Here is a 15987-nt window from a genome sequence, read left to right on the forward strand (position 1 = left end):
CATGACCCCCACGTCAAGGAGGGCGGGGAGGGGGCAGGGAAGCTCCTATAGCCATATCCTGCCTCCCCGGCTTTTCCCCAAAGTCCCCAGGAGCAGCCTGGGAGCCCCCGCTCACTCTGTCCCCTGGAAGTCCCTAGGACTCCCACTCGGGGTGGCTGCCCGGGGCTGGGGGAGGAAATAGTTTGCAGAGAAAGGTTTGTTTTATTGCAATTATTTAGAGAGCATGTCCCAGGGGGGTGGGGGAGGGGGCTCCCTCCCCCCTCTGGTATTAAGTGGAAACATGTGTGGAGCTAGAGCTCTTTTTGGAAAAAAAGCAAAAACACAAATTCCTTTCAGTCAGCAGGCCTGGGGCAGAGCAGCAGAGGCCCTCAACCCGCAGGTCGCTGCTCTGCCCACCCCCACCTCCTTCTCTCTCTCTCTCTCTGTCCCTCTCTGTCTCTGTCTCTCTCTCCCTCTCTGTCTCTCTCCCCATCTTGCTGCAACAGGCCCCCCCGCACCCAGTGGGCAGGGGCGGGATGAGGGCTTCCTGGGGCACAGGTTGGTTTCTGGGTGGTGATGGGACCACCCTCCAGCCCACTGAGGCTTGGGGGGCTCTGGACGGGGCCCAGCGAACAGGCAGGGGGGCTCAGAAGTTGCTGAAGATCTCACGCTTGCGGTTCCAGTCCATCTGCGGCGCCCGCTTATTGATGCGAGTGGCTCGAGCCTTCTCCTTGGCCTCAGCCGCCGTGGGGCTCAGGTGAAGGCCGCTCTCCTGGAAGGGGTCTCGCTTCCAGGCACTGCCGTCCTGGGGCGGGCAAGGGGGACGGGGTGCGGAGAATGAGCCCCAGAGCCAAGCTCCAGAACGCAGCCCTTGCTGGGAAGCTCACACCAGGGGCCAGTGGGGGGGCTGTTCACTGGGCCCAGGAGGGCTTTCTGGAGGTGGTGGCTCCACTGCCTGGGCTGATGTCCCCTCAGACACCCACCCCAAGGCCTCTGGCACCCCCATGTGTGAGCACAGCAGTGGCGGGAGGGCACCCGGGTACCTCGGTGTCCTTGTCCGAGCCAGGCAGGTCACTTCGGGATGAGCAGGCTGAGCCCCCGTTGAGCTGGGAAACCAGGGCGGGTTGTGCCCTCAGCATCCCCCCCCAGGGAGCCACTGCCACAGACACATGCACTTGCACACACACACGCACACACACACGTGTGCACACGCACATACACAGCTACATCTGTTCCTCCGCCCACAGGGGGGCACCACACCTCTAGTACACTCCAGGTCCGGCTGGGCAGGGTGCCAGTCCCCAAGCAATGACCGGGCAGGTGGCCCTGGCCATGGCCAGCCCACGGCAGTGAGGCAGTCTGGGTGCAGGAAGTACCCACATGAGCAATGCCCAGGGTGAGGCCAGGGCTCCATGAGGAGGCAGAGACTGGAGGGTGACTTAGCTACGTGGTGCTGGGGACAAGGACAGTGGGCAGCAGCCCTGACTCTAGGTGCTGTGTGGCAGGGTGTGGTGCTGACCCAGGACAGGATCCACAGTGGGCATAAAAGCTGGGGTAATAGGGCCAGAGAGGAGCTCACATCTGCGCCTACTCAAGGATGAGGATTTCTGGAGAGAGGGGAGCCTCCGGCAGGCTTGGGGGCCCCCAGAGGTGCCCCTGAGGTCTCCTGGGCCCACCCTCTCACCTGGGCAGGGCTGGTCCCGTTGGTGACTGGTGACGGCAGTGGACCTGTGGAGACAGTGTCGGTGTCTGGCGGGGCCTCCACACTGCACCCAGCTGTGTGCCCCTGGGGCTGCGCCCACCTTCCACGTGCTCCGAGGTGGGTGTGACCCGAAGCCGCTTGAAGTGCTCGTCTGTCTCAGGGTCCACCACCAGCAGCCGGGCCTCGTCCTCCCGCGCCTTGATGCTGGCGACGACCTCAGCATGGCGCAGCCCCTCCACATTCTGCCCGTTCACCTGCCGCCACCAGCACAGGGTCAGCACTGCCCAAGGGCCCAGCCAGCCCCCCACACCCCCTGGCCAGGTGTGGCATCAAATATTCATCAGAGCTGCCACCAGCCGAGGCAGCGAGGAGTGCCAGCTCAGGTTCCCGGAGTCTCCCTCCTCCCAGCAAGGACCCAGGGCCCGGACATGGACACACAGACACACCACGGGACGTGGGCACACACGTGAGCGGCCCCAGCACCGCCCCCGCCCCGTACCTCAATGAGTCGGTCCTGGGCTCGGAGGCCGGAGTGGGCAGCGGGGGAGCCTGGGTCCACGGAGCGGATGTACTGGCCGGGCCGGGACTTGTCACTGTGCAGGTTGAACCCATAGCCCTGAGGTCCCTTTCGCAGATGGCAGAGCCGAGGGCGCAGCTCCCTTGGGGACCCATTGACATCCTACAGGGACACAGGACTGGGCTCAGGCTCTGGCTCCAGCCTCCCACTCCCAGAGGCCACGCACCCTCGAGGAGCCGCTGCCCAGCCCCACACTCGGTATCACGCCCGTCAGGGCAGGCCTAGGTCTCGGTGACAAACACTTGGGCACCCCATTCTCCTGGGGCTGGCCCCTCGGGAGGGCTGCCTGTGCCCAAGGCCCCACTGTGGGATCCTGGGCAAAGCCTCAGTTTCTAAACCTGAAAACGTCTCCTGCTGGGACCAGCTGCCTTGCAGGGTGGCAGGGAGAGTTCACTTGGCTCAAGCAGAGGGCTGCGCCCAGGCGGGTGTAGGAAGCGGCCAGGCGGCCCCCTGTGCACCCCTCCCGCAGCTCTCGGGCCAGGCAGTTTTGTTTTCTGTCCAAAGGCCTCCGTGAGGCTGCTGCGGTGGCGGTGGCGGCTGTGTTTGCTTTCACATTCCAGCAAACACTGCAGCTGCCCCGCCCCCACGGCCCAAAGGAAGGGGCTGGGGCAGAAGCCCAGTGAGAGGGCCGGAGTCTGTCCCCCTCCCTGCCCAGCCTGGGCTCCGATGGCCTCAGGGTGCCCTGTGGGCCCCCCTGCCCCCAGGGGCCTGCCTCACTTTACCTCTGGCATCCTGCAGTAGGGCTCTGGGCCTGGGGGCCGGGCAGGCAGGGGCCAGGCCTGGTGACCCCCACCCAGCCGGGGCCAGGCAGTGCCTGCGGTGGTGGTGGTGGTGGTGGTGGTGGTGGTGGTGGCGGCGGCGGCGGCCAGCGGCTGCTGGTGCTCAATTAAACATGGCGATGGCGGGAGTGAGTGGGCAGGTGGCAGCTCAGGTTTCCCGGGAGCGCTCAGGGCTCCGGGGCGTGTGCAGGGGACAGCGTGCAGGCCACCTCCCTGCGTGTTGCTCAGGGACCCGGCTAGGGCTGGGGCAGCACTGAGGGAGGGTCCCTCAGATCTCAGGGTTGGTCTCTAAGCCTTGGGCACCTCGGCCCCTGCAGCCCAGGCCACCCCCTGACCATTCCAGCCACCTGGCCTGCAAGCTCACTCCAGACCCAAATCAGCCTGGGAATGGCCCATGTCCGTGGGCAGCCACCCAGCCCTGGCAGCAAGGGTGTCCTCCTCTGCAGGGCAGGGACCCGGCCCCTGGGCTCTGGGCCTTCCCCTCAGGCTACAGCAGCCTCTTCCTGTTCAGCCTGTCCAGACACCTCGCCTGGGGGTCTCCTGCCAACCCTCTGAACCCTGCTGTCTGGCCCCACGTGGCCCCCTCGTCCAGGCACGCCAGGGACCCAGCTGGGCAGCATGAGCTGAGCTGAAGGGTGCAAGACCCTCAGGTCTCCAGGGCCCACCACGCAGACTCGGCCCCTTTCCCAGACACACCTGGAGGAATAGGTGTGGGGCCTTAAGACGGGCCCTGACGCTGGAGGTGGCTCTCAGGAAACAGGACCCCGGTTGGCCCGGGAGGAACAAAGGAGCAGCACCAGAGGCCCGAGCCAGAGGTGGCAGCATGGCGTGGCCGTGCCTGGCCCAGGTGCAGTGGCACATTCATGTGGTCACACAGGCAAGACAGCCAAACACACAGTCACGAACACACTACTTAGACGACACGCACAGCCACCCACACACATGGACGGATGTCCCCACGGTGCTGGCCCCTGCAGTCCCTTCCCACGCCTGCACGGCGGCCTGTAGAACAGCGTCCCTCGAGGTCCCCAAACAGGAAGCAGGATTTGGCAAGCATCTGGAGCCACGAGGCCAGGCTGAAGCCCCACCTGTGTTCTCCGGGTCATTCTAGCCGTCCCTGCGCCTCAGTCCAGAACCGCTGGCTCTCACGCTCTCCCCGCTGGGCCGAGAGCTTCCTCCTAACACCTGGCCTACACCCCTCTCACTAGAACAGGGTCCGAGGGGCGCCACACTTGGCACCAGGCCCTCAAGTGGAGGGGCTGCAATGCAGGGGGCTGCTGGCAGCCGTGGGTGGGGCCGGAGGGCTGGGGAGAGTGGCCGAGGCGCCAGCGAATTGCTCACATTCCTCCTCTGTGCCCTGGCTCAGCCGCACTTCCTGCCGCCTCCCCAGGCCCTCAGGCTCCCTCGGGCTCCCTGCTGGGCAGCCCCAGGCGGCAGAGCTGGGCAAGCCCTGGTCCCCCAGCCATGCCTGGGACCAGACAAAGAGGCTGGCATGGGGTACCCCCCCCAATGGTGACTCACCAGCCCTGGCAGAGAAAGGCCTTCATTGTTGCTCGGGGTCCAGCCTGCTTACATCACAGTCCCCGTCCCCTCTCCTTACCCTAGAGGCTAAGCCCCCTGCTAGGCACCCCCCTAGCCTGCCCCACCTGACCTGCGTAGGCTGGGGCAGGCTCCGTGGAGGGGCTCCTGGGGCTGGGGCAGGCGGTGTGAGGCTCCCAGAGCGGGCCATGACGGGCGGGACGGACGAGCAGGCGGCGGGTTTCTGGCCAGGGCAGCCGAGCTCTCTGGCCAGCCCAGGCTGCCACCCCACTTATCTACCTCCCACTGTGGCCCAGGCTCCCCGGGGATGGGTGGGGACGTGGGGGCTGAGTCACTTTGGGGAGCAGGGTGGTGACTGAGCCCACTCCCCTGCGGAGGCTCCAGCCCAGCGCCCCCCACACAGCTGGATTTCCGTCCCAAGAAAGGAAGGAAGGAAGCTGCTGGAAGGCCCTGCCCTGCGCCAGGACCAAGGGCTGGGGGACAGGGAGGCAAGGGAGGGGTCCTGGCCCAGAACATACGACAGTCCTGCGGGGGCCCATGGGTGCATGTGAGCCGGGGAGCCTGTCACAGGTGCCATGTCCTACCCTGCGCAGCCACCTCCTGCAGACTCTGCCACCCGTCACTCACTCTCAGCCCCCAAGGCCCTACAGACGGGGGTGGGGCACAGGCTGGGGGCAAGGAAGCAGAGGACCCAGGGTCTGTCACTGCCTCCACGGCCCTGGCACCGCTAGCTGCCCGGCGTCACTGCTGGGATCCGCTACATGCAGCTGCAGCCACCCCCAGCCGGGTGCAGCCCAGGGCTGAGTCACCACTGACTAGGCCTTCACGGCCCCCAAAGGGAGGGGCGGCCACATCAGTGTCCTCCCCTGCCCCACCGCTCCAGCCCCGGCCAGAACAGAGGACATGGAGGCTGAGAGGGGCAAGAGTGGCCCTTACCCCGGGGGACCCCAGCCCTCCAAAGCAAAACCACACACATCACGCTCCTGTCCCTCTGCCACCAACACCCTGTCAGAGCACAGCCCTGCTGGGTGAGCAGTGCCCACACCCTGCACCCAGCCAGAGCTGGGCGATGTCTGAGCCCGGTGTGAGCGGGTCAGATGAGGCCCAGCTCTCCTTGCGATGCCGTGAGCTCAGTTAATGAATTGTCAGGTCTCTGGCCAAGAGGGAGGAGAGACCCTGTCCCCAGGCCAGCCTCCTGCACAGAGAGACCTGCCGGTCCGGCCTCTCTTTGTTTCTCTAAAAATACGCCCAGAGGAAGTCCCTCCTAGGGCTTCCTGCAGCCCCCAGAGCCTGAAATAGCAGAGAGGGGGAAGGTCCCACCCAAGGTGCCTAAGCCACCCCACCCTCCAGATAAGGCCCGAGGGCAGATGTTTCCACCAATAGGTGAATTCTGCCATTTGTGTCTAAGTCAATGGACAAATGCTCCAGGGAGGGGAGCTTCCTCCTGGGACCCAGACAGGGTGCCGGGAAGGAGGGAGGCTCCAACCTTGGCGGGGGGAAGGAAGCCTGGGGCCAGTCTGCCCGCCCCCCGCCCCCAGGGCCAGCCAGGCCCCCCACCCAGGGCTCAGCAGCCCTGACTGCTCCCACAGCCTGTCCTCAAGTCCCAGGGAACAAAGTGTCCCAGGCGTCCCCATTCCCAGGCTGGGCTTCCCACCAGGAATGCCATGTCCCCACCAAGACAGGCCCCATGGGGCTCAGCTCACAGACGCAGCCAGCTCGACTGGGGAGACGTTTGGGAAAGGGAAACGGTAGACGTCAAGCCCTCTGCACACCCAGAAACTTCAGACCTGACACCTCCACTGCCCGCGCCACTGACGCTCAGAGTGGGATCTGGGGAACCCTGGACTTAAATCCGCTAGAGCTGCGGTCCCCAGCCCCACCCCACCCCTGGCCTGTCAGGAACTGGGCTGCACAGCAGGAGGTGAGTGGCGGATGAGCCAGAGCCAGCAAAGCCCCCTCTGTGTTCACAGCCTGAGCTCCGCCTCCTGTCAGATCAGCAGTGGCCTCAGATTCCCACAGGAGCGGACCCCACGGTAAACTGCGCATGGGGGGATCCAGGTTGCGAATCTAATGCCGGATGATCTGCGGTGGAGCTGAGGCAGCGATGCCAGCGCTGGGGAGCGCTGCGAATACAGATTATCCTTAGCAGAGAGGTCTGACTGCACAGTAAACGTAATGTGCTCAAATCGTCCTGAAACCATGCGACCCCCCCACCTTCCGTGGCAAAACTGTCTTCCATGAAACCAGTCCTCGGTGCCAAAAATGTTGGGACCACTGCTCTAAAGGGCTTTCTAAAAAAAAAGAAGGGCAAAAGGCAGCGGGCACGAGCGACAATCACATTTCAGCTTCCAAGAGGGCAAAACCAACAGCCAGGCAGGGCCACCTAGAAGGAGGCGGGACAGGCCCTTCCCTGTTCTTTTCGGGGCCTCCTGGCCTGGGGTGGCGGCAAGGCAAGGGAGAGGTGCTACCCAGCAGGTTCCCGAGAGGAACAGAAATGGGGGGAGGTGTGCGCTCACCCCGGAAGCTCCTGGGGGGCCAGCCAGGACCCAGCAGCAGGAGGTAACAGGCGGCAGGGGCCGGCGCACAGCTGACCCAGCCGGCCCAGCCCTGCTCCCAGCCCACTCCAGCCCCCCATGCCAGGCCCAGCTCGGAGTCCGCTCGGCTCCCTGAGCCCCCCGGCACTGCCTGCAGAGGCCAGCCCCCGCCAAGCCTTCGGCACCCACAGACTCACAGGCAGGCATAGGGCTGGGCACACCCAGACCTGGAATGTCCCAGCAACTCCTCCCAGGGTTCCTCAGCCACTGGGCAGGAGGAAGGGGGTGTGGCTTATCGGAGTGACCCTGTCCTAGGCTAGGTGGCTACCAAGCATCCCAGAGAAGACGGTCAGGCCAGGCTGCCCTGACCCCACTGGATTTGGAACACAGGCTGAGGGCAGAGGGCACAGCCACTACCCAGTGGCCAAGACGGTAGTCACCAGGGGCACAGACGGTGGTAGCTGGGGCACAGAAGGGGCCCAACAGACAGAAAAGAAGTGACCAGAGGTGAAGACTGACATCAGGAGGCTGAGACGGTGGCCCTGGGAGGGGCCTGGTGGTCCGTGTGGGCTGAGCCCACCATACCTTCTTGCCAGCATCAGAACCCAGGCTGCCCGCACGTGCCCAGTCCGGCTTGGGCTCCCAGGGGTCGTGGGCCGGGGGAAGCCCCCGCTGGGCCATCTCCTCAGTGCAGGTCAGCTGCCGCCGGCGCAGCTCCTCATCGGTGTCCTTGTCCACCACCAGCAGCTGCGTGCGCCCCTCCACAGCCCTGATCCTCTGCACCACCTGGGGGGGGATGGGGGGGCAGGAGCAGGTCAGTGGCCGGCACCCTGGGCAGCCCATGGGCAGTGGCACACTCCAGGCTGGCCCGGGCACGGGCGGGCAGCTGGTCTGCCAGGGTGGGTGGCTGGACCGAGAGGCCTGCCGGCCCCGCCCCCCACCCCCGGGCTCCAGCGCTCCCTCCCCTGCTCCCGGCCTCTGACTCTGAGGTCCAGGCTGCAAAGGCTTCAGGGTCCTCCCAGCGCCTTGGCCTCAGCCCAGGGTCTTCCCCAGGAGGAATGGGGAAGGGGCTGCCGGGTGCCGCCAGCTGGGTGAGTTAGTCTGCCTGAAAGTGACAAAGGTGGTGCATGGCTGGGCTTCAGGCTTCCAGGCTGCATGTGCGTGTGCATGCGTGTGCGTGTGTGCTCACGTGCATCCATCTATGTTGGAGTCTGTCCTCAGTCTGGGTCCGAGGGAGAGCGGTGTCTCCCTGGATCCCCGTTTGGGTGTCTGTACCCATCCCTGTCTTTCTTGGTGGTGCAGTGTGAGGTCTAAACTCCAGCCCGAGAAGCAGGATTCAGATCCAGCCAGCGAAGGGGAGGGGCAGGTCCACCTGTGGGACAGCTGTGGCTCAGTGGCCATCTGTGTGTCTATGCAGGCGCCTGCGGAGTGTCTGAGCAGGCAGGAGGCCAGCATGTGCACGGGGAGAAGGAGCAGAGCCACAGGGCAGCGGGGAAGGAAGGGCGGCAGCGCCACTCCCACCTGCAGCCTGGGGGAGCACGGACGAGGCTCCCACCAGCTGCGAGGCTCCCACCAGCTGCGGGGCTCCAGGTGTTGTGAACAGATGGGAGGGTCTGAACTAGGCCCATTATCACCAGGCCCTCCTCTGTCCCTCCTCTCTCCCCATGACCCAGAGAGTGGCGGGAGGAACCCAGCACCCTGCTGCTTCCCGACTGTGTGACCCAGAGAAGTCTCCCCAGATCTCTGAGCATCACTTTCCTCATCTGTAAACAGGGGTCGCGATTTCACTCCTGCCCTCCTGGGACACCGGGGAAGGTCCAGCATGGTTGTGTGTGTGAAGTCCTTAGAGACTAGCACCCAGAGGCCTCGGATATGCAGGCGTTATTGGGGCGAGGGTGGCGGAGACTATTAAACAGAGGCCAGGCGCCAGCGCTGCCAGCCCTCTGCCCAGACTGCCAGACCAAGGCCTCCAGCCCTGACCCCCGTCCTTCTTCAGCGACACTCCAGGTGGAAGACAGATGGACAGACAAGGCCCCGGGGTAGAACAGTTCAGCTCCTGCCCTAGCCAAGAGCCAATGTGCTGATCACCAGGCCCCAGACTGGCTACGTGGACAGGTCACAGACCGGGTGCTGTGAGGGACCCAGAGGACGGAGAGCAGAAGGGGTGCAGGGAGCCTGGGCCTCAACCAGGGTCTCAGGTGAGTCAGCCCTCGGGGAAGAGGGCTGTCCCTCCTGGCCTTCAGTCCAGCCACAGGAGGCAGGGACTGTGGCCAGTGGCCCCTGCTGGGCTAGGTAGCCACTGAGAAAGAACCAGCATGTTTGGAGCTAAGCAATGTGCTGCCACCAGTGGCCAGCTGCCCTGGACCCAGAGACACCTGGCGGGACACACAGTGAGGCGTACACATGGCCAGGCATGCAGACACACAGGCCTGGATAGGACAGCCCCACCTGTCCACACACACAGAGCCCAGGTCACACACGTCCAGCAGTGCAGACCTGTCCACGCACACACACAGCCCAGGTCACACACGTCCAGCAGTGTGGACCTGTCCACACACTCACTCACACACACACACACACACACACACAGAGCCCAGGTCACACACGTCCAGCAGTGCAGACCTGTCCACACACACACACACACACACACACAGAGCCCAGGTCACACACGTCCAGCAGTGCAGACCTGTCCACACACACACACACACACACACACAGAGCCCAGGTAACACACGTCCAGCAGTGCAGACCTGTCCCCACACACACACACACACACACAGCCCAGGTCACACACGTCCAGCAGTGCAGACCTGTCCACACACTCACACTCACACGCACACACACACAGAGCCCAGGTCACACACGTCCAGCAGTGCAGACCTGTCCACACACTCACACACACACACACACACACACACAGAGCCCAGGGCACACACGTCCAGCAGTGCAGACCTGTCCCCACACACACACACACACAGAGCCCAGGTCACACATGTCCAGCAGTGCAGACCTGTCCACACACACACACACACACACAGAGCCCAGGTCACACACGTCCAGCAGTGCAGACCTGTCCACACACACACACACACACACAGCCCAGGTCACACACGTCCAGCAGTGCAGACCTGTCCCCACACACACACACACACACAGAGCCCAGGTCACACACGTCCAGCAGTGCAGACCTGTCCCCACACACACACACACACACACACACACACACAGCCCAGGTAACACACGTCCAGCAGTGCAGACCTGTCCACACACTCACACTCACACACACAGAGCCCAGGTAACACACGTCCAGCAGTGCGGACCTGTCCACACACTCACTCACACACACACACACACACACACACAGAGCCCAGGTCACACAAGTCCAGCAGTGCAGACCTGTCCCCACACACACACACACACACACACAGAGCCCAGGTCACACACGTCCAGCAGTGCGGACCTGTCCACACACTCACACTCACACGCACACACACACAGAGCCCAGGTCACACACGTCCAGCAGTGCAGACCTGTCCACACACTCACACACACACACACACACACACACACAGAGCCCAGGTAACACACGTCCAGCAGTGCGGACCTGTCCACACACACACACACACACACACACAGAGCCCAGGTCACACACGTCCAGCAGTGCAGACCTGTCCCCACACACACACACACACACACACACAGAGCCCAGGTCACACATGTCCAGCAGTGCAGACCTGTCCACACACACACACACACACACACAGAGCCCAGGTCACACACGTCCAGCAGTGCGGACCTGTCCACACACTCACACTCACACGCACACACACACAGAGCCCAGGTCACACACGTCCAGCAGTGCAGACCTGTCCACACACTCACACACACACACACACACACACAGAGCCCAGGTAACACACGTCCAGCAGTGCGGACCTGTCCACACACACACACACACACACACACACACAGAGCCCAGGTCACACACGTCCAGCAGTGCAGACCTGTCCCCACACACACACACACACACACACAGAGCCCAGGTCACACATGTCCAGCAGTGCAGACCTGTCCACACACACACACACACACACAGAGCCCAGGTCACACACGTCCAGCAGTGCAGACCTCTCCACACACACTCACACACACACAGAGCCCAGGTAACACACGTCCAGCAGTGCGGACCTGTCCACACACTCACACTCACACACACACAGCCCAGGTCACACACGTCCAGCAGTGCGGACCTGTCCACACACTCACACACACACAGCCCAGGTCACACACGTCCAGCAGTGCGGACCTGTCCACACACTCACACACACACACAGAGCCCAGGTCACACACGTCCAGCAGTGCAGACCTGTCCACACACTCACACACACACAGCCCAGGTCACACACGTCCAGCAGTGCAGACCTGTCCCCACACACACACACACACACACACACAGAGCCCAGGTCACACATGTCCAGCAGTGCAGACCTCTCCACACACACTCACACACACACAGAGCCCAGGTCACACACGTCCAGCAGTGCGGACCTGTCCACACACTCACATTTCGGTGTGCAGACCTGTACACTCAACGCACACAGTCCAGCACACACATCACAGATGTAAACACACACAGGGATGCCCTTACTGCGACCCCTCCTGGGTGCATAGGGCAGATGTGAGCACACATGGATGACCCCAGAGGGACCTGCCCACACGCACACCCAGCTGTGTGCACACGCACGCATGTACACACCACAGCACCCAGGTCCCCACCTGCACGGAGACGCCCCAAGTTGCGCAAACCCTGACACATGGTACACTGAGGACCCAGGGCCGAAGCAGCCGCAGTGCGGGCCCCTCCCTGCCAGGATGCGCCCCCACCCCGGTGCAGGACTGAGCTTCCTGGGGGGGGCGAGGAAGGAGGCTGGTCGCCGCCGCCTCCTGGCCACGTCCCCACCGCCCCCAAGGAGCTCCGCAGGCCCGGGGGCGATCCCCGCCTGGCCCAGCAGGGACGCGCTCCCCGGGGAGGGCCCGGGCGAGGCGAGCACCCACCTGGTGGTGCGTCTCACCCTCTACGTTGACGCCGTTGACCTCGACCAGGCGGTCCCCGGCGCGCAGCGCGGCCGCCTCGGCCGGGGAGCCCGGCTCCACGCGCCGGATGAACTGCCCGCGACGGCCCTTCTCGCCGTGCAGGTGGAAGCCGTAGCCCTGCTCGCCGCGCACCAGGCGGCACAGGCGCGGCCGCAGCGCCTCCGGCGCGGCCATGGCGCCCGCTGCCCACCGCTGGCCCCGCGCTCCCGGCCCTCGCCCGCAAGCAGGGGCGCAGGGGCGGCGCGGGGACCGGTGGTGGCCTCGGCGGCTCCGCTGGCTCGCGTCGCCTCCGGCTCTGGCTGGGGCTCGGCTGCGGCGCCGCCCCCGCGCCCGCCCCTTCCCCGCCCCCGCCGGCCGCCCCCGCCCCGGGCCGCGCCAGCGCCGCAGCCCCCGCCTCCGCGCCCGCCGGCCAAGGGGGCTGCGCAGAGGCTGCGGGGCCGGCACCCCCGAGCCACTGGGAGTCCCTCTACCTCGCCCTTACTCTGGGCAACCTCCTTGGCGCCAGCGCCTTTGCCTTCTATGCCAGGCACATTTATTGGATACCTACTGTATGCGTTCACGACAGGAAGGCAGGTTCTTGATGTGGGGGACAGTTTGGAGAAAGGGTCCCCAGGCCGAAAGACCCCACACAGGGACCAAAGTGTTAAGAACAGGGACTGCAGCCCGTCTCACCTTCCTCAGGAAGCCCTCTCCCCGCCCCTCCAACCCCCCTGCCTGCTCCCACTCTGCTGTCCCTGTATCTGGATCCCTCCTGCAGCCAAGCTGCCCTGGCCCATTTGCAAGAGGGCAAAGAGGGCTTTAGCACGCACCAGCCTCTCCCTGGACCCTGGAGGCCAGTGACCAGTGACTCCCTGACCTTCCCAGGGAATGTCTGGGCTATCTGCAATGCATGTCCATTCCCTCCCTTTGCTGGGGCCACTCACCTGTGTTCCAGTCCCCCCAGGTCTGTGACTTCGCAATCCCAGGCTTGTGCAAGGCTGGGGCAAGGATGAGTTCGTCTGGCTGAAACCTGAGGGTCTTTGCTACTCTCCTCCTGACCTGGGATGAACTGCCCTGAGAACTCTGGCCTCTAGGCTGTGGGCAGTGGTCCGCGGACACAGGAGCTACTCCACATTAAGCGGATGCCTGCAGCCCCCCACCCCCCGCAAGCCTCCAGCCGTCCACTTCCCCCAGCCTCTGCCTCCCCAAGCATGAGTGTCCCCTCTTCCCCAACTAGACAATACTAATCACAGTGGAGAGTCATCATGCACTGCCGTGCCTCTCTGAGTGCATTTTATCTGGAACAACTTAGGGGGCCAGGCCATTTTACAGATCAGGAAACAGGTCTGGAGAGGGAGGAGGCCTGAGACTGTGAGATTCAGAGTCTTCGCTGTGGAGCTCTTTCTCAGTCTCAGATACAGGAAGATGGCTAAGTCCCAGGCCCAGATTGTCCACCCCCAGCCTGGCCAGGCCCCCTGCACATACCTGGTACCCAGGGCTCAGGCCCAGCCAGCCAAGACAATTCCCCATGTGTGCAGGAAAAGCAGGCTTGGCTCAGTCCTGCCCTCTCTGTCCTCTCTCCAGTGCCCTTGGTCTGGGCTCCCCAGGCCCCACCCAAGAGCAGGGCCTGCCTCTGGGCAGCCTCCTGGGACATGGCCCCCTGGGTGCCCACACCGGAGCAGCTGCCCCTAAAAGCCACTTAGGCAGAGGCTGAATGGCTGCTCCCCCACCCCCACCTCTGCAATTCCTGGTGGAGACTGCCATAGGCTCCGGCCTGGCTGGCCAAGTCCATCTGTCTGCCTGTCCAGAGGATGGATGCCTTTCTGTACCCAGCCTAGTGCTGCTGCCCTTGGAGACCATGAGGATGGGTGTGGCAGTGTGGCCCACCCTATACCCCACACACCACACACACCCAGGTGGAGCCCAGGGGTCATCCCACAGCAACCAGGCCCACCCCAAAGCTTCCAGCCTGTAGCTTTGTGGCCACATGAGACTCCAGGGAGGTGGCTAGATGCAAAATCCCCAGACCAGCAGGCGAGGGAAGGGCCCCAGGTCCCCTGAGTCAGGGGGCTTGCAGAACTCTTCCCCTACTCCTTAGGGCAGACTCTCTTGATCAGCCTTGAGCCCTCACCAGCCTTCTGCAGCCCAAGACTCAGCTGCATCTTCCCGCCTGTGTCTGAAGATGGGATGGGGAACAACGCTAATGGAGGGAAGGTAGCCAGGGACATGAGGTCACAGCCCGGGCCAGGAACCAAGGAAGTAGCATGCAGGACACTGCAGTTACAGAGTAACAGAGGAGTTCCTAAAGCAAACGGGCAGCTGAAGAAGTACCAAGGAAGGTAACAGAGTAACAAAGGCAACATCATAGAGGGACAAGGCTGGGTAGCAAAGGAAGTGGGCACCCAGTGAAGTAGGTAACAACAACAGGGTAAGTAAAGGCAGGCAGAAAAGAGCCAGAGGTAACAATGTCAGGGTGGCAGCAAGATCAGTGAGAGAGGCTAGAGTGAGGTGTGGAGAGCTAGAGGACCAGGTGAGGAGGGTGACCCAGCACTCTCATGGGCAAACCCTCCCAGTCCTGGCTCTGAGACCGACCTTGGGCACGACAGGGCCCGTGACAGAGGTGTGGAGGTGTGGGAGACAGGGGAGGCAAAGGCCTCGCGGTGGGGACTTGGGAGGTGTCCGGAGCTCTAGGCTGTTTGGAGTCTCCGAGAATGGGAAGGGAAGGATGGGCTTTCTTTTGCTGGTTCTGCAGGGTGTGGATGGGGTGACCCGGGCCCCCAAGCCAGCTGCAGGAGTGAAGGAGGGTAAGTCAGGGGCAATCAGAGGCCTGGGAGAGTCCCCCATCCACTCCATCCCCTAAAGCCACCCCTGCCAACTTGCTACCGAGGCGTTTGTCCCCTCTGCGACAGAGGGAGAGCAGGCTTCAGTCTTTCCCTCCCCTGGCTTGTCGGAGGGTCCCCCAAGGGTGGGGATTGTCCCCGTGCTCCTGTCGGCAGGGGGCTTTCCTCTGAGCACTGAACCCGCATCCCTCCGGCGAGGCACCAGCGATCCGTACGGAAATGAGATGTGGCCGTGGGCAGGGCCCGGGTCCCATCTGGGGTGGAGCCGCGAGTCCGACGCCCCAGTAGTGGTCCAGAGCTTCCCGGGCCGGCGCCGCCTCCCGGTGGGCGTTAAGGGCCCGGACCTCGCCAAGGCCTCCTCTCGCAGCCTACGCCGAGCTCTCAGGCTCGGAAGGGGCAGGCGGGGCCCGTGCGACGGAAGCAGGGAGGAGACCAACTGAGACCAGAGGCGGGAGGGGACAGAAGGGGAGAAATGGCGAGGACTCGGCCCAAGGAGGAGGAGGAGGGGCGGGAACAGCCGCGGAGAACCGCGCGCCCTGCCCCCAATGCCCGCGCTGGCTCCGCCCCCGAGCAGGGCCCGCCCAGCGTTGGCCACGCCCACCACCCGCTTTGTGCCCCGCCCATCGCTGGAGGCGCACGTCGGCGGCTGTCGCAGGGAACCGCGGCCGCGCAGCGCCACCTGGCGGGAGTTGCCGGGGTTGCGGGGTCCAAGCCCCCCTGGCTACGACCTGATCCAGTCCTGCCGGGTGGGGATTGGGGTGAGGTCGGAGCCCCAAGGGCATGGTGGGGTGGTAGCTCGAGGGGAGAAGCCTAATCGGCCCTGCCCCCCTACATTGGACCTGGCACCAACCTCTCTGGGCTGGGGTACCTCCCAGCAACATGAAATCTAAGCCCTTCAAAAAGCGTCCCAGCACTTGTGACCAAACATTTGAGGACCACTCGGCACCTGGTGCTGGCAAGTACT

At 64.1% G+C, this 15987-nt stretch overlaps 2 protein-coding genes across 7 annotated transcripts; one reads left to right on the forward strand and one right to left on the reverse strand.

The window, feature by feature from the left end:
• Nucleotides 1-558: 558 nt before the first annotated feature.
• NHERF2 (NHERF family PDZ scaffold protein 2) lies at nucleotides 559-12491 on the reverse strand. 5 transcript variants are annotated; one of them, XM_069487096.1, is made up of 7 exons: nucleotides 12166-12491; nucleotides 7696-7896; nucleotides 2181-2360; nucleotides 1782-1935; nucleotides 1664-1707; nucleotides 1023-1085; nucleotides 559-784 (listed from the first exon to the last, which is right to left on the reverse strand). In XM_069487096.1, exons 1-7 carry the CDS (start codon nucleotides 12376-12378, stop codon nucleotides 626-628), a joined length of 1014 nt encoding a protein of 337 aa, XP_069343197.1. In that variant the 5' UTR covers nucleotides 12379-12491; the 3' UTR covers nucleotides 559-625. The 5 variants fall into 5 exon arrangements, with proteins under 5 accessions (XP_069343197.1, XP_069343193.1, XP_069343194.1 ...); XM_069487092.1 differs by having other exon boundaries at nucleotides 559-751; nucleotides 12166-12441; XM_069487093.1 differs by lacking the exon at nucleotides 1023-1085 and having other exon boundaries at nucleotides 12166-12441.
• On the forward strand, nucleotides 8700-12115 carry LOC138394747 (putative uncharacterized protein FLJ46204). 2 transcript variants are annotated; one of them, XM_069487083.1, is made up of 2 exons: nucleotides 8700-9581; nucleotides 10546-12115. In XM_069487083.1, the coding sequence occupies exon 2, from the start codon at nucleotides 10827-10829 to the stop codon at nucleotides 11790-11792; it is 966 nt and encodes a 321-aa protein (XP_069343184.1). In that variant the 5' UTR covers nucleotides 8700-9581; nucleotides 10546-10826; the 3' UTR covers nucleotides 11793-12115. The 2 variants fall into 2 exon arrangements, with proteins under 2 accessions (XP_069343184.1, XP_069343185.1); XM_069487084.1 differs by lacking the exon at nucleotides 8700-9581 and having other exon boundaries at nucleotides 10468-11573; nucleotides 11634-12115.
• Nucleotides 12492-15987: the final 3496 nt, after the last annotated feature.

This window comes from Eulemur rufifrons, chromosome 14 (genome assembly GCF_041146395.1).
Source record: "Eulemur rufifrons isolate Redbay chromosome 14, OSU_ERuf_1, whole genome shotgun sequence".
Classification (NCBI taxonomy): domain Eukaryota; kingdom Metazoa; phylum Chordata; class Mammalia; order Primates; family Lemuridae; genus Eulemur; species Eulemur rufifrons.